The sequence below is a fragment of the Oncorhynchus masou genome, chromosome 19 (assembly GCF_036934945.1).
Source record: "Oncorhynchus masou masou isolate Uvic2021 chromosome 19, UVic_Omas_1.1, whole genome shotgun sequence".
NCBI classification, from domain to species: domain Eukaryota; kingdom Metazoa; phylum Chordata; class Actinopteri; order Salmoniformes; family Salmonidae; genus Oncorhynchus; species Oncorhynchus masou.
The window spans coordinates 20,282,732-20,300,721 of NC_088230.1; the positions used below are offsets into that span (position 1 = coordinate 20,282,732).

At 41.5% G+C, this 17,990-nt stretch overlaps 1 protein-coding gene across 1 annotated transcript; it reads left to right on the top strand.

The window, feature by feature from the left end:
• Nucleotides 1-250: 250 nt before the first annotated feature.
• LOC135505969 (ralBP1-associated Eps domain-containing protein 1-like) lies at nucleotides 251-16,467 on the top strand. The gene is given in 20 exon segments (XM_064925277.1): nucleotides 251-1,185; nucleotides 4,171-4,294; nucleotides 5,683-5,876; nucleotides 6,109-6,268; nucleotides 7,691-7,824; nucleotides 8,198-8,363; nucleotides 8,638-8,701; nucleotides 8,906-9,060; nucleotides 9,219-9,337; nucleotides 9,832-9,912; nucleotides 11,980-12,067; nucleotides 12,290-12,388; nucleotides 12,539-12,611; nucleotides 12,706-12,878; nucleotides 12,881-12,903; nucleotides 13,164-13,337; nucleotides 13,432-13,518; nucleotides 13,622-13,761; nucleotides 14,469-14,574; nucleotides 14,746-16,467. Coding segments are annotated over 20 exon segments (2,382 nt in total). The 5' UTR covers nucleotides 251-1,032; the 3' UTR covers nucleotides 14,815-16,467.
• Nucleotides 16,468-17,990: the final 1,523 nt, after the last annotated feature.

The window sequence follows — 17,990 nt, forward strand, 5'->3', positions numbered from 1 at the left end:
AGATGTATAAAGTGAATAAAACAAATGTAGCTAGTTGTGCAGGACATTTTTTAAATAAATGATAAGTAACACATGTTTGCGTGCATTCCTTCGATAAAACAATAACTGATTCAAAGGGGGTGTGGCAGATTTCAAAATTGTTCTGAGAAGGATACACTTCTGCTTCCTCACCAAAAGGAGGCTATCGAGGAGGGGAGGACCGTCTTCCGTTTGCCTACAAACGAATTGGAACAACTCCTCTACCACTCAACACTTATCGGTTTCCGGGTTACGGAGAAGAGAGGACGGGGAAGAGAGGGCTAAGGACGGACTTTGTCAAATGACAAAATGCCATTGAATTGAATGGGGAGAACCGTTCTATTCATTACATTTCTATGGTTGACATCCTTCATCCGGGACACGGTTAGTCCCCCCTGCTTTGCAGACACGCGCTGACTCTCACCGTCTGTACCATGACATCACGGGGTATAGGAATGGCGGCTCTGGCTGATGGAGGAAAGAGCCAAAAGACCCTGAAACTTTACTTCTAACATAATTAAGAAAGATTTTAAATTGATTGAAACAACATACGGTAACGGAATAGAACCGGAAGAACTCGAATTCCGGTTGATTTACTGTTCAATAGCGACGTCCAGTCTCGGAAGTTGACTACTGGCACTGCTGACTTCAGGCTAACGTTGTTAGTTAAGCTACCTGCTAATATCATATAGCTAGCTTGTTTAGCTAACGTTGGTAGCAACGTCAGTCAGTATTTACTCACATTTGATTGATTGATAATTCATAATTATCCGAAATAAATCATTGTTCTAATTAGTCGGCACGTATATTGCTAATAGGCTAGTTTCTGAGGACATTCACGAAGGTGAAATAAAAAATAAAACCCTTCTTACCATAGCTAGCTAGTTACAGTAGTATTTAGCTAAGCTGAGAAACTAGCAAAGCTGACCAGCAACGTCGCTCCTCGCCTTGTTGAGTCCAGTTATCACAAGGATAACAAAATTAGTCTGCTGATCGCTTACTTTTGATGCCATAATGGAAAGTTTAACGTTAACTGATGTGGAGCAGAAGTATTACTCTGATTTGTTCGTTTATTGCGATACGGACAACACCAAGAAAGTGGCTTCCAACGGCAAAGTTCTTGATCTTTTCCGGGCGGCCCAGCTACCCAGTGAGGTTGTCCTGCAGGTAAGCTAGCTAATGTATCAATCTGTGAAGTGTGATAGAGATTTAGTGTATGTGGCGTGCTTGTTGACTGGTGAACGTGACAAGACACCTTCTTCTAACGTTAGCCAGTTGCAAAGCCTCTTTTCACTTTGCTAACTGCTAACCAAGTATGCTACCCAGAGGAAGTTAGCAAGTTGCTAGCATTACATTATCTACATGGGCAAACTGATGTTAATAGACATGTTCTTTCAGCACAATATTTATTTCCAATGTTCTTCTATCTTTCTGCTTGAAATTCGTACAATTTTAATTATTAGCTACCTAACAGTCGATAGCCCACTTCCTTCCTTGTGCAGTTGATACTTAGTTGATGACTGGATACAAAGTTTACAATAATATTGTCCATATTAAACGGACACAATCTTATTTGTATTACCTTGATTATATAGGTCGTTATCAATAAAACAATACTGTTTTATTGATAGAGCGATCGATTTGGCTGCTGGGGGGTAATGCGACCCCCACCTTTTGCTATTAACAACAGTTGTGTGTATGTAATGTATATATGTATGTATGTATGTATGTATGTATGTATGTATGTATGTATGTATGTATGTATGTATGTGTGTATGTGTGTATATGTATGCACCTTTAACTAGACGGTTCAGTGACTGCCTACAATGACTGCCTACACCGGCCAAACCCAGATGACACTTGGCCAATTGTGTCCGCCCTTTGGGACTCCCAATCACGGCCAGTTGTGATACAGTCTGGATTCGAACCAGGATGTCTGTAGTGGCGCCTCAAGCACTGAGATGCAATGCCATAGACCGCTGCGCCACTCAGGAGCCCAGCTATGTGTCGTTTTCAAGGGATTGTTAAGTAAATGTTATAACTATTTGGTTTTAATATCATCACCTCTTGATATACACATTTCCGATTATTCCAAATGTTTAGCTCTATCATCCAAGTTAATCAGCAATTAACTGCATGCTTAATCATGATCAGTTAACATCCATTGATCATGTATTTTCAGATAAGTGAGGGTAGCCTATCAATTTGGTATGTAGCTAAATGTGTAGTCAAACATGTTATTAGCTCGCTGGCCAATTTGTCATGGTCCATCAATCAATGAAGCCTATCATGTCTGTTAGCACCAATAGTGATTAAACACTCTTAAAAGCAATGTTAAAAATGTGATAATGATAGCCAACTTCACTAGGTTGGCCTATGTTGATTGGAGAAAAAAGTACATTATCTCTACTTACCACTATGTTTAGTCAAGTGTACAAAGTTTCTACCCGTAGCTTACCAAGTAAACATTATCAACTAACAGTACATCGGCAAATACATCCCTTCTGCTTGACATGCAGAGCCCACAAAGGATGGGAAATTAACCTAAACCACTCATACTTGACAGGTCTAGTTCACTTTTATATCACTCAAATATCCAATTGATGGTGGCCAATATTGAGAGATATTGTGAAACTACCCTAACATATCTGAAATTACATGATCAATTGATGTTTACTGATCATGATAAACATGCAGTTACTTGTTGTATAACTCTGATAGAGCTAAATTAGCTCCTGATCATGACTCCCATTTCCATGACATTACATTACACATCAGAGTCATTGGATGAAGGCCTCTTCTGTACTGGGGTGTTTTGTTAAGAACCCAGAAGCTTGGGATGAACATTAATATGCATCACTTGCGGTACGGTATCTTTTAATATCAGCGAGAAATAATAAAGAAAAGGTTCAATTGATACCCACCTTTTTTATAGGGTTAGTGAGTATTTAGCATTTTTTATTTGAAATGAAAGTAAAGGGCTTTATGTTTCTAGACACGTATCGCAATTGAGAATCGATTCATGTTTTAGATGGATAATTTGGTTGTTTGGGCTGCAAGAGCCAGTCTAACTCAGCAAATAAGTTCCTTGGACCTTAAGGAATAACGGTAGGCTCCTTTTCCTTAAGAGTGCATATTCGGCTATAGCTAAATGTCCACAATTGTTTTGCATGGAATAATCAGAAATGTCTTTCTATGCTCTTCAAGAGCTGATAATATTACAACCAAGTAGTTAACATTTATTTTACAATCCCTTGAAAACGGCACACAGTTGTAAAAGGTTTTATCTGAGCTGGGGTCCCCCCCCCCCAGCAGGCAAATCAAAAGTGCTGCACCTTTATTGTGACGGTTTGTTGATAATGACCTATCCAAAGGTCAAAGTGTTCATTTGAATCATTTATCAAATCCAAGATGTAAAGTCGGTAGAATGTACGTTGTAGCACAGAATACTTGAACATAGTTCTGTTCAGCTTGCCTATTTCTTTGTATATTCGTGCTATTATCAATTTCTGGGCTGACATCAACATTACTGTGACGGTTGAAGATTTCTGGGCTGTCTTTCATTCGAAGTGTCAGTTATTGACCGGCTCAGTCTAATTCCTAAGCCATTTGTCCTGGTGTACATAATTAACTTGCTATTTTTTTTGGGCCATGATTTCTTCCTCCTGCAGAAACACAAGACTAATAGTTTCTGCTATGGTTGTTTAGTATACTGAAGAATAGGCTTTATACATGATCCATAAATCTGAGATGTGAAATGTTTCCTGGGTCTGTCAGTTTGACCGCCTATCTCACATTGAAATGATGCTGACTCACTAGGCCTAGGCTGGTAGCATCATTTTTTTTTTTACCAATGTTGGTCTTACCCTATAGCAGTGCAATGCTAAAGGTGTACACCTCTCCAAATTCAGAGAGTGCATGTTCCTTTTAGACATTACAGACCATTTTGTGCAGACACAAGTCACATTGCTCAGTAAGCACGCAAAGCAACAACTGTCTTCCTTTGTTAGGAAGCAATGTCCTCGGAACCTTCTCTGCGAGAAACTGCATCATTCTCCCCATTATAACATTTTGGCACAAAACAGTAGTGCATTAACAGAATGAGTTTGTATCACTCTACAGACTGATGTTGGTAATATTTTGTTGTCTCAGATCACAGAGCTCTGTGGAGCCACTCGCCTGGGCCATTTTGGAAGGAGCCAGTTTTACATTGCACTGAAACTCATCGCTGTAGCCCAGTCTGGACTGCCTCTCCGGGTAGAGAGCCTCAATTCTGGTGAGTAAACATGTCTAGAATTCTCCAACTATTAGAAATGGACCCCTAAAATATGAGGCAGGGTATAGCACCGGACAATGTTTAAATCTTTGTTTGCCTTCAGTCTGGTTATATTTAAAATCAACCTGCTGATATTGAAGGGACAGTAGTAAAGAACACATGACTATACAATGGCATTTATTTGACTTCAAACATTGCAACAGGAGAGCTGATTGCATAACTTCAAAGATGGAATAAGGATAGCCTACACTTACCAACTTCTTCCCTGATTCAGAGGGGTTGGGTTAGTTGCATTCAGTTGTGCAACTGACTAGGTTTCCCATTTGAATCAATGGACACACAGTAGGGCCGAGACAATACCAATATCGCGATACTCGTTATTATCGTGGCAATTTAACAAAACACAAAGCGGATTTGACTTATTTAGGAAAACAGACACAATGTTGGAAACAAACATCATTAATGACCAAATATCGCAATACTGGTATTGTCACAGCCCTAACACATGGGCCTAAAATACAAATAAGGTATGTTTTTGTATTGAACTGAATTTGCTCCCTAGAGATGAGCTGTTTTTAAATGTGTAGTATACTGTCAAAACATGGAGGATATGTGCATCACTTGGGAGACTCACCCAAGTCTCATATCTGTCTATTAATAAGAAACAGGATGCAAATATATGGATGGTTCAGAGATAGCATTGGTGAGCATTTGCAGGAAATAAAGGCATCCCTGTAGGGTTAAGATACAAGAGAAGAATAGAGACTTAAGGCAACAGGAAATTGCACAACTCAAACGGGCGGCTGGGCCAGTGAGATTGGAGAGAAAGACTCCAAGTTGCCCTTCAGAACATGAACATCAGGTTTTTTTCCCCGTCTTTTTTAGCCACCACCTTTTTGTTGTCCTGTGTTTGGTCTTTCTTTTCAAACCACAATAGGAAAGTGGGAGGTAAAGGTTCATGGTCCCCCAGACTACCCTCCACACCTCCCCGAGAACACCCTACCCTTTTAGCCCACTACCCCAGTTTGGTGGACACACAAAAGCAAACAAACCAAGAAAAAACTAACAAAAGAATCACTCCCACACACAAGCAATTACCCTGATAAACTACAAAAAGACATAAAACACACACACATTAACTCAACAAAGAAAAACAACTAGAATTGTCATATGACTACATCAAGCTTTGTAAAGCACCTTTGAGATATATATATATATACACACACACACACGTTGTCAATCTTGTAATACTTAACTTGATCTGGTTTTCAATATCAACACTTTTGTTGTGATAAGCCATGCTAGACTACAACAACTGACTCATCAAGACAACTAGCTGGAGGGGATTTGAGGTAGTGCTGTTATCTAGCAGTGTTCTTCATCCACAGTCAAGGACTTGCCTCTGCCTCGCTTTGTTGTGGCCAAAAATGAGCAGGAGGCCAGACACACAGCCATGTACCCCGACTTGGAGAACCAGGGGCCTTACCAGGGTGTGATTCCACGACCCCCTGGCCGAGGGCAGGTCAAGAAGGTGTCTGCCCACGAGGTCATCCAGCCCTGTGTGCCCACAGTAGAACCACAGGTCAGTCATAATAATTCTTCCCGCCTGGAGTAGTAGTTTAGATATCATGCTCAATAAGAGCTGGTATTTTGATAGTGGTGAAAGTTTGATATAGCCTACATGTTGGAAAGGGCAAGGAAATCAACATTTATTTGATACAAACCAATTTGTATTATCCTTTTTTTTAAGAAACTGAGACAGATCTAACTTTGATAGACATACGTTTTATCTAATGTTATTTACCCTTCTGCAGCCCGACACCACATCCCCAGTGGTATCTCCCCACCAGTCCCCTCCCACCTCGCCTCATGCCTGGAGAAAGCACAAAAGGCAGGCAAGCGGGGGGAACGTAGAGAGACCTCCTGTGGTGGTGGCAGGTGCTGTCTGGACACCTTTCAGAGAAGCACAATCAGGTACACACTCTACTCTGCAAACTGTATCCTTTGCGAAGATGACAATCTGGCGATGGAGATGTCCAATGATGCGTCTTATTGACGTTCACCATCCTGTAACTTTTGCATGTCTTAAATAAATGAGAGGTTCAGCCAATAAACAGAACTGGTTTGTTTCCTGACAAGGCTGTTGATGTCATACAATGATGTGAAAAAGTATTTGCCCCTTTTCTAATTGTAGCTACTTTTGCATATTTTTTTATACTAAATGTTATTAGATCTTCAACCAACACATAATATTAGATAAAGGGAACCTGAGTGAATAAATAACAAATTACGTACTTATTTCATGAGCAAAGTCGTCCAAAAAGTTATACTTTTGACTCATCTGTCCATAGAACACTCTTCCAAGAGTCTTGATGATCATCCAGGTGCTTTTTGGCAAACACGAGTCAACTTTTTGGATGAGATGGGTCCCATTTTATGTCTTGTGAAAACCAAACCCTGCATTCCACAGTAAGAACCTCATATCAACGGTCATGCGCGGTGGTAGTTTGATGGTTGGGGATGCTTTGCTGCCTCAGGACCTAGACGACTTGACTTAATAGAGCAGAGCAGGTTCCTTCTATCAGGTAATTCTACAGGAGAATATCAGGCCACCCGTCTGAAACTGAAGCACAACTGGGTCATGTAGCAAGACAATGATCCAAAACACACCTCTACCTTCTTGCCCTTTGTGCTGTTGTCTGTGCCCAGTGTTTGTACCATGTTTTGTGCTGCTATCATGTTGTGTTGCTGTCTTGCTATGTTGTTGTCTTAGGTCTCTTTATGTAGCGTTGTGTTGTCTCTCTTGTCGTGATGTGTGTTTTGTCCTATATTTATATATTTTTATTTTTAATCCCAGCCCCTGTTCCCGGAGGAGGCCTTTTGGTAGGCCGTCATTTTAAATAAGAATTTGTTCTTAACTGACTTGCCTAGTTGAATAATTAAAATAAACATGAAAATGGTTAAAAAGCAACAAATTTGAAGTTTTGGAATAGCCTAGTCAAAGTCCAGACCTAATCCCAATTGAGATGTTGTGGCATGACTTGAAATGAGCACTATCTGTGGGTTTAAGGGGGCAATTACATTTTCACACAGGGGAATTAGGTGTTGAAGAACTTTTATTAAATAAAACAAATATACATTTTGTTATTGGTAAACTCAGGTTCTCTTTCTCTAATATTAGGTTTTGGTTGAAGGTCTGATAACATTCAGTATCAAAAATATGCAAAAAATAGAGACAATCAAAAAATGGGGCAAATACTTCTTCACCGCACCACACCGTCTCTCTGTAGTCCAGTCCTTCAACAGTTCTTGAGTATGCTCTCTACTGTTGCTAGAACGATCTTTGTGTAATCTAATGGCACTGTCTGAGGCTGTGTAACTATCCTCTCTCCATAGGACCTGTGGTGGTAGGTGATGGGATGTGGTCTGCCCACTCACCTCCCCCCGTTCAGGAAAGCTGGGTCAGTTTGAAAGATACTTATCCCCCCTCCTCCAGCAAAATGCCACCAATGCATCTCTCGCCGGTCCAGGTAGTGCAGCAAATGCTTCCATGGACCTGTCATCTTTCTCACTTAAAGGCAGAGATGGAACTTAATCTTAACTTCTTGTCTAGCCTACTTCCCTATATGCTCTTTTTTGATGGCTTCAGTTTCCCCTTCATAAAAATACATATTTCACTGCAATAAATCAGGAACAGTTCTGTGTCCAAATGAGCAAGATTCATTGTAAGTGGGTTGAGGTATTTGAAAACAAACACTTGCAAATCCTCTTCTGATTACTCTTCTGTTTATTTCCCATCGTCCCACAGTCTGTATTCATTACCTATTAGTACTACCACAGCTCTTCCAAAGGATTGTTTCAATCTGTTATTTTCCTCTAAATGTTTCACTCGGCTGCCTTTAGGAGAACTCTTCCATACGAACAGTTGCGTCTGCTACTCCAGCCAATGAAATCCAAAGACAGTCCAGTAGCGGTTATGACGACCCCTGGAAAATCACGGACGAGCAGAGGCAGTATTATATCAATCAGTTCAAGACCATCCAGCCCGACCTCAACGGTTTCATTCCTGGTAAGTAGCGTGATCTTTGTCTGGAATAGGGTTGTAACTTTCCATAAATGTCCAGGTTTTCCATTAAGCCTGGATGGATTCTTGGAATGAGCAGAACATCAGGAATCTTCAACCAGGATTTCTGACAAACCAGGGAATTTAAGGACATTTTGCAACCCTAGTTTGAGACCACCTTTTACACTTGTTCCCATTTAAAGGTTACAGGGACTCTGGCTGTTACACTACAATGATTGGCCTATCACTAACTGACTTTTTCCCTTTGTCTATATTACAGGTTCTGCTGCAAAAGAGTTTTTCACTAAATCAAAGCTACCTATTCTTGAACTGTCCCACATTTGGTAAGTTATTAGAAGGTGTGCTATTGGCTTTAGTTGAGATGTTCCCCATATCTAATGATACCATATGAGCTATCTGCTTCAGTTTTAATCTAGGAAGCTATATCAAAGAATGGAAAATATAACCTTCGGTAACTCCTCTTCAATTAATGAATTGCAATGCATGAGTGGGTTTAAATAAATATTCTCACATTCTTTGCATTACAGGGAGCTTTCGGATTTTGATAAAGATGGGGCGTTGACACTGGATGAGTTCTGTGCTGCATTTCATCTTGTTGTTGCTAGGAAAAATGGCTATGACCTTCCCGAAAAGCTGCCAGAGAGTCTTATGCCAAAGCTTATTGACTTGGATGACTCAGCAGGTAATAGCTCGTACTCTCCTACTGCTACATATTCTGAGTCTGTCAAAATCTGCCCCGGGGACCATCTGCTGCAGACAGTTGATTTATGGAACACGGAAAGAAATAAGTGTGATTGAATGCAACAGTCATCCTGATGGTATAAATCTTCCATGTTCTAGAGGTTCCAGACCAGGCCCCTGACGTCGGCTACTCGGGCTCCCCCGTGGAGGTGACCCCAAACAAGTCCCCCATGCCCTCACTCAACCAGACCTGGCCTGATCTCAACCAGGGCAACGAGGTTGGACACAGCACCACCCCATGTTATCACTGTAGAAAAGAACATTATTGAACTTTTAGCTTTCCAGCATTTTGTAAATGACTTCTCAATGAAATGATCGATAAGGTCCTTTCCATTGTGAGGTGTTAGTACCTATCCTCTTGCAGGACTTTCCTGATTCAGTACCTTTCTTATCCATTTCTGAGAAACACCACTTAGTACTTACTAATTTACATACTGTATATGTTTTGTCAGAAAGCTGCAATTGTTGATATTCTTATCAGTCCCAAAGTAAGTTTGCTCCATTTCTGTTTATCTAGTTATCACTAACCAGTTTCTAGCCAATATCCACCCCCTCCTCACTATTACTAATGGATGATATGTGATGATAAATGTAGTTCATCACCCCTCCTGTGGGAGAGCAGTGGGGTTTGTAACTGGGTCTGGAATCATCCTGTGTGTGACTATCCATTGAGATGCCTGTGGTGCTGATGTACTTCTGCTCTTGTCTCTAGCAGTGGGAGACTTTTAGTGAACGCTCCTCCAGCTCACAAACTCTGACCCAATTTGATTCTAACATTGCACCAGCTGACCCTGTAAGTCAATCACCTAGTTTGCCTGTTTCTGTATTAATGATAATATTAACCCTTGGCCTCTTGATCTCTCTCTTAGAGTGCATGTCCTTAATTCTGCTGAATCTGCCACAACGGAGGTGTCAATGTGATTTTGCTTGCTTAGCTTATTGGATACTCAACTTTCTGTCCCATATTAAAAATATGACATTGGGTTCTACAATATATTTATTTATTTTGACCTTTATTTAACTAGGCAAGTCAATGTCTGGGCTATTTGATCAATTATAGCAGCATGAAATATCTTTCCCATATCTTCTGGTTTCTTAAATCTGCATAATTGCCACACATATACAGTGGGGCAAAAAAGTATTTAGTCAGCCACCAATTGTGCAAGTTTTCCCACTTAAAAAGATGAGAGAGGCCTGTAATTTTCATCATAGGTACACTTCAACTATGACAGACAAAATGAGGAAAAGAAATCCAGAAAATCACATCACATTTTTATGAATTTATTTGCAAATTATGGTGGAAAATAAGTATTTGGTCAATAACAAAAGTTTCTCAATACTTTGTTATATACCCTTTGTTGGCAATAATAAAAGTGAAATGTTTTCTGTCAGTCTTCACAAGGTTTTCACACACTGTTGCTGGTATTTTGGCCCATTCCTCCATGCAGATCTCCTCTAGAGCAGGGATGTTTTGGGGCTGATGCTGGGCAACACAGACTTTTAACTCCCTCCAAAGATTTTCTATGGGGTTGAGACCTGGAGACTGGCTAGGCCACTCCAGGACCTTGAAATGCTTCTTTTTACGAAGCCACTCCTTTGTTGCCCGGGCTGTGTGTTTGGGATCATTGTCATGCTGAAAGACCCAGCCACGTTTCATCTTCAATGCCCTTGCTGATGGAAGGAGGTTTTCACTCAAAATCTCATGATACATGGCCTCATTCATTCTTTCCTTTACACGGATCAGTCGTCCTGTTCCCTTTGCAGAAAAACAGCCCCAAATCGTGATGTTTCCACCCCCATGCTTCACAGTAGGTATGGTGTTCTTTGGATGCAACTCAGCATTCTTTGTCCTCCAAACACAATGAGTTGAGTTTTTACCAAAAAGTTATATTTTGGTTTCATCTGACCATATGGCATTCTCCCAATCTTCTTCTGGATCATCCAAATGCTCTCTAGGAAACTTCAGACGGGCATGGACATGTACTGGCTTAAGCAGGGGGACACGTATGGCACTGCAGGATTTGAGTCCCTGGCGGCGTGGTGTGTTACTGATGGTAGGCTTTGTTACTTTGGTCCCAGCTCTCTGCAGGTCATTCACTAGGTCCCCCCGTGTGGTTTTGGGATTTTTGCTCAGTGTTCTTGTGATCATTTTGACCCCACGGGATGAGATCTTGCGTGGAGCCCCAGATCGAGGGAGATTATCAGTGGTCTTGTATGTCTTCCATTTCCTAATAATTGCTCCCACCGTTGATTTCTTCAAACCAAGCTGCTTACCTATTCCAGATTCAGTCTTCCCAGCCTGGTGCAGGTCTACAATTTTGTTTCTGGTGTCTTTTGACAGCTCTTTGGTCTTGGCCATAGTGGAGTTTGGAGTGTGACTGTTTGAGTTTGTAGACCGGTGTCTTTTATACTGATAACAAGTTCAAACCGGTGCCATTAATACAGGTAACGATTGGAGGACAGAGGAGCCTCTTAAAGAAGAAGTTACAGGTCTGTGAGAGCCAGATATTTTGCTTGTTTGTTGGTGACCAAATACTTATTTTCCACCATAATTTGCAAATAAATTCATTAAAAATCCTACTATGTTATTTTTGGGATTTTCTTTTCTTATTTTGTCTGTTATAGTTGAAGTGTACCTATTTTGAAAATTACAGGCCTCTCATGTTTTTAAGTGGGAGAACTTGCACAATTGGTGGCTGACTAAATACTTTTTTCCCCACTGTAAGCCTTTTCTAACCTTATAAACTGTTCTGACAGTATGAAAGGAGTTCTCTTTACAGTCAGAAAGGGAATGGATAGATTCTTTTAAGGCATTATTATTGTGAGCTAATGATCAAACAAGAAACCTTTGTCCTTACAGGATACAGCTATTGTCCACCCTGTTCCCATCCGCATGACCCCAAGCAAGATCCATATGCAAGAGATGGAGCTGAAGAGAACCGGAAGTGGTAAGATACTTTCCCCATATGATAACAGCGCTTAAACATACACTGAGCTCTGTCCTCTAAAGTAGTGTTCACTTTTGAGACTCCATCAACTAGCAACTCTCACGTATTTGGCTGGGAGTGGTGAAGGGATGCACTGTACCTTTTTTCTTTTTAAGAACTGTTTAAAAAATATATATATATACTGTTGATGGAATTTACTGTTTTTCTTTCTCATTCCTGCAGACCACACACATCCTACCAGTCCCCTGATGGCTAAACCACCTGAGCTCTCTGAAGAAACCAAGCTTGCCACCTCTATGAAGTTTGTAACAGCTAACTCTGGTCAGTGTCAAGGGATGTTCCATTATCATAAAGAACTTAGGACTATTGCAGTTTGTAGGTAAATCTATTGTAGAAAATGTCATGTGACCATAATTATATGGCATTTCCTTGAGGATTGGTTAAACAGAATACTCATGTTCTTTACTAAAGGTGATGGTTATAGCAGTTCAGATTCATATACTTCAGATCAAGACCCAATTACAAGTGTTGTAACAAGACAAAGGTAAGTTCGTCTCAATGTCTAGAGATAATAGATGCTTTGTTTATTGAAGCGCTTTTGAACAGTAAGCTCACTAGCCGTGTTGTCTGGGTTGTAGGTCTAATTCTGGGACCTCTCCTGAAGGTCTAAAGGTGGCGGCTGCCCCCCCACCACCCCCTCCCAGGCCCAACGCCTCCCACTCCCGCTCCTCCTCGCTAGACATGAACAGAAACTTTGCCGCTCACCCCACAGGGCCACAGCAATCTGGAGTCGTGGCCTGTCCTCCAGCCATACCCCTAGGCCGCTACCCACACAGGTAGAAAGCCAATACAGACAGAAGAAAGTCAATCTCATAGCAGAAGAGATGTTGCCACCTCTGGGTAGTCTTTTTTTATAAGAAGTATACACATTGAAATGCTGAAATCTCTTCCCTTTGTCTTTTCTTGTCCATATCCTCTGTTCACTCTACACATACCACAGTCATTGACCATGTACTCTCCAGTTCAAGGTTGTGTTCAGTTTTCAACATGCAGTGTTAAGTCTGAACTCTGTCTATCCTGTCCCCTTTGTCCCCAGACCTCTGGTCCTCATAGTGGGCATCGCTCGGATGAGGGTCTGGCAGCTCACTCTACTACCTCGCCCCAGCAGATCCCAGAGCAGCCCAACTTCGCTGACTTCAGTCAGTTCCAGGCGTTCGCTGCCTCAGATCAGCCCAGTGACGACGGGGAGAAGCACCCAGAGAGTCTGCCAGTGAGTCAGACATACAGTATAATACAGAACCTGTTCTATCAGCTGTGCTCAGTTATAAGAAAAGAGACTGAGACTGTGTGTGCTCTGTTCACAGGTAGAGAAGTCTACAGAAGGGGCTGGGCCTTTGAGAACTGTGAAGATTGACAACCAGGAAGAGAGAGCTGCAGCTACTGTGAACTCTGTAAGTAGTGGACTTACTGAGACCATGATGCCAATACTGGGGGTCTAAATGTCCTCATTTGTTCAGATGATTTTATACAGTGGGTTTGTTTTTTTCCTGTCAGGCCAAAGGGTCCATCATGGTCCCCCCACCCAAACCTGTCCGCCGGAGACTGAAATCCGAGGACGAACTCCAGGATGAAGCCCTCCCCCCGAAGTCTAACGTCATAGCCACTGTTCTAGCTACACTGCCATCCATTCCCAGGTAGGAACAGGGGTTTCAAAGCAATCTCAAATCAAATTTCATTTGTCACATACACATGGTTAGCAGATGGTAATGCGAGTGTAGCGAAATGCTTGTGCTTCTAGTTCCGACAATGCAGTAATATCCAACTAGTAATCTAACCTAACAATTTTACAACAATTACCTTATGCACACAAGTGTAAAGGAATGACTAAGAATATGTACATAAAATAATATATGAATGAGTGATGGTATAGAACGGCATAGGCAAGATGCAGTAGATGGTATAGAGTACAGTATGTACTATATGAGATGAGTAATGTAGGGTATGTAAACATATGAAGTGGCATTGTTTAAAGTGGCTAGGGATACATTTTTCATCAATTTTTACATTATTAGTGGCTGGAGTTGAGTCAGTATGTTGGCAGCAGCCACTCAATGTTAGTGATGGCTGTTTAACAGTCTGATGGCCTTGAGATAGAAGCTGTTTTTCAGTCTCTCGTTCCCTGCTTTGATGCACCTTGTACTGACCTCGCCTTCTGGATGATAGCAGGGTGAACAGGCAGTGGCTCGGGTGGTTGTTGTCCTTTATGATCGTTTTGGCCTTCTTGTGACATCGGGCACATAGTAAATCTGAATAGTGACTGGTCTGTGGTTGTTGATTATACATTAGATTCCGTAGTTAACATCAACAACGAACTTAAAGCTCTCTTGAATACTTTTTACAGGTCTGTTGGTAAGGATAAAAAAGCAATTCAAGCCTCTATCAGAAGAAACAAGGAAACCAACACAGTTTTGGCCAGACTCAACAGTGAATTACAGCAACAGCTAAAGGTATAGGAGTGATTACAATAATACATGCATGCATGCTAGCTAGCTATTCTGTTACTAAAATGAACCTGATGCATATTTTGGAAAATGTTATCTTCTTGAAATCCAAGCCTTTAACAAGGTTAAACTTTAGTCCTCGTTTGAGGATTGTTTATCTTGTTGTTTTTTGTTTAGGACTTACTAGAAGAGAGGATATCTTTGGAGGTTCAACTGGAACAGCTCAGACCATTTTCCCATTTGTAACCTGTGTGTGTGAGGAGGACAAGTCCATGAGAGAAGATAGGAGAGACCTGAAGGGGCCTTTTGTGTGATGCACATGTTATCTCCACTGTCCATTCCCTCTGCATTCTGCTGTCTCTTCTGTGGGAACCAGATGGACTGACCGACCGTCTGTCTGTCGGACGGTCTGCCTGATGGTCTGCCAGTCTGTCTCTGTCGGACGGACAGACGGTCGGACGGTCGGTCTGACTGACGGTCGGTCTGACTGACGGACCGACTGACGGGCTGACTGACGGACTGACCGCCTGTCGGTCGGACTGACGGTCGGTTTGCAACAACACACCCTGACTCGCCCTCATCAGACAGAACAGTCTTTCCAAAGGGGCTGGGATAGGAATGTTACAAATATTGGCACTTTTATTTATCAAAGAAATAGCAAAGATTATTCTGGACGTCAATCCCTTATACTATATCACAGGCCCCGGGGCCAGACTGACAGGCACTGAACTGGAACTTGAGTCATGGGGTACTGAAGGCCGAGTTCCCTCCCTCATTCTTCCCCATGATGACAAGTGTCCAGTAGAGGAGCACTCTGGGGTCTGCCTGTGCTGTGTGTGGGCCTGGTCTCCTGGGACCTGTCAAGGACAGATAATCATGCCAGTGAAGGCATTGTGAGGAGTCTACAGGAGATGACTCTCTATCCTGGAGCGCTTTGGACTGATCATGTGACAGGAAAAAATTCATGTTCCAGTTTATTACAGCATCCCGCTACGCGGAGGGCTATTCTGTCCATGTGCGTCTCTGTATACATGTGTGCTGTATGTATGGTGTGTGTTTGGATTTATTTGGGCACGCAATGGTTACATAAACGGCATGATGAAATGAGTGTGTATGTATATTTTTTTCTTCCACTAGTCTTCTGCAATTTAATCTGTAACAAAATGAGCTGTGTTACTATGTGAAGTGATTGACCCCCAGATGACAGACCACATTTTTGTTTTTGCTCCTGGCTCTGTAGTTGCTCATGCTGACGCTGCCTGTGCCTCTTACGGTACATAAATGGAATCAGTCCTTCCCCAAACATAAGGTTCCCTGTGAGATATGATAACCAACTATGGAAGCGAGACCAGAATGAAACGACTGCACTTTTCCCCTGTTTTTTTCTTTTTGTCCACCCATCGCATGTTGTTCATGCTCTTATCTAGTATGAAGACAGTGCTTAAATACAAACCACTTGATTTCTACCTGTATACGGTATCTTACCGAGTCTGACATTTGTGTTGGTACCTACACCTTGTATAACTGTCTTTTTGTTTTTCTGGAACTTCTTGTGTTTTCTTAATTTCTTAACCTGTCTTCAAAAGCCTTACTCCTGGCGTTCAGGTTTCCACTGTAATCTATTCTCCCTGTGTTGAACCAAGTTGAGCCTTCTTTTCCCTGCTGTTCAGGTTGATGTACTGTATAAGGGGTATGTTGTATATTGTATATGATACACACCTTTTGATCTCATATGTACATTTGCATTAATTGCTGACTAACAGCAAATATTCTATTTAATTGCTTATATTATGGCTGTGTGATCATAGATGTTTAACTGCATGGATGTATCTCTGCAGAATGAACTAGCAGCTGTGTGATTTTTACACAAAATAAAAACTGCACAATATTTTAACTGCCTTTTTACCAGGTCTAATTTATTTTATTGATGATTTGACTCAAGGAAGAACTTACAAATGTGTTACATTGTGCTACATTTTTAACACTATCAATTTATGCATTCCAGTCTGACATACAAGTTAACTTCTCCCCTGGTGTAACATTTCTCAAGCGAAAGGTATGTAGTGTATAAGCTGGAAGTAGATGCCTAAGTGGTGTCCATTCGTTTACTCAAATTAGGAGAGAGGTGGTAGGGTTAGGGGAAAATATGTCAAGGCAAAGGGTGGCTATGTTGAAGAATCTCAAATATAAAATATATTTTGATTTAACTCTAATTTTTTTGTTGTTACTACATGATTCCCTATGTGTTATATCATAGTTTTGATGTCTTCACTATTATTCTACAGTGAATGTAGGAAATAGTAAAAAGGAGAGAAAAAAACTGGATGGATGAGGCGTGTCCTAACTTTTGACGAGTACTGTGTGTGTGTGTGTGTGTGTATATACAGTGGGACAAAAAAGTATTTAGTCAGCCACCAATTCTGCAAATTTTCATCATAGGTACACTTCAACTATGACAGACAAAATGAGAAGAAAGAGAAGAAAGAAATTCCAGAAAATCACATTGTAGGATTTTTAATGAATTTATTTGCAAATTATGGTGGAAAATAAGTATTTGGTCACCAACAAACAAGCAAGATATCTGGCTCTCACAATAGGTAAGCAGCTTGGTTTGAAGAAATCAACTGTGGGAGCAATTATTAGGAAATGGAAGACATACAAGACCACTGATAATCTCCCTCGATCTGGGGCTCCATGCAAGATCTCACCCCATGGGGTCAAAATGATCTCAAGAACGGTGAGCAAAAATCCCAGAACCACACGGGGGGGACCTAGTGAATGACCTACAGAGAGCTGGGACCAAAGTAACAAAGCCTACCATCGGTAACACACTACGCCGCCAGGGACTCAAATCCTGCAGTGCCATACGTGTCCCCCTGCTTAAGCCAGTACATGTCCAGGCCCGTCTGAAGTTTGCTAGAGAGCATTTGGATGATCCAGAAGAAGATTGGGAGAATGTCATATGGTCAGATGAAACCAAAATGGACCTTTTTGGTAAAAACTCAACATGTCGTGTTTGGAGGACAAAGAATGCTGAGTTGCATCCAAAGAACACCATACCTACTGTGAAGCATGGGGTGGAAACATCATTCTTTGGGGCTGTTTTTCTGCAAAGGGACCAGGACGACTGATCCGTGTAAAGGAAAGAATGAATGAGGCCATGTATCGTGAGATTTTGAGTGAAAACCTCCTTCCATCAGCAAGGGCATTGAAGATGAAACGTGGCTGGGTCTTTCAGCATGACAATGATCCCAAACACACCGCCCGGGCAATGAAGGAGTGGCTTTGTAAGAAGCATTTCAAGATCCTGGAGTGGCCTAGCCAGTCTCCAGATCTCAACCCTCATAGAAAATCTTTGGAGGGAGTTGAAAATCTGTGTTACCCAGCAACAGCCCCAAAACATCACTGCTCTAGAGGAGATC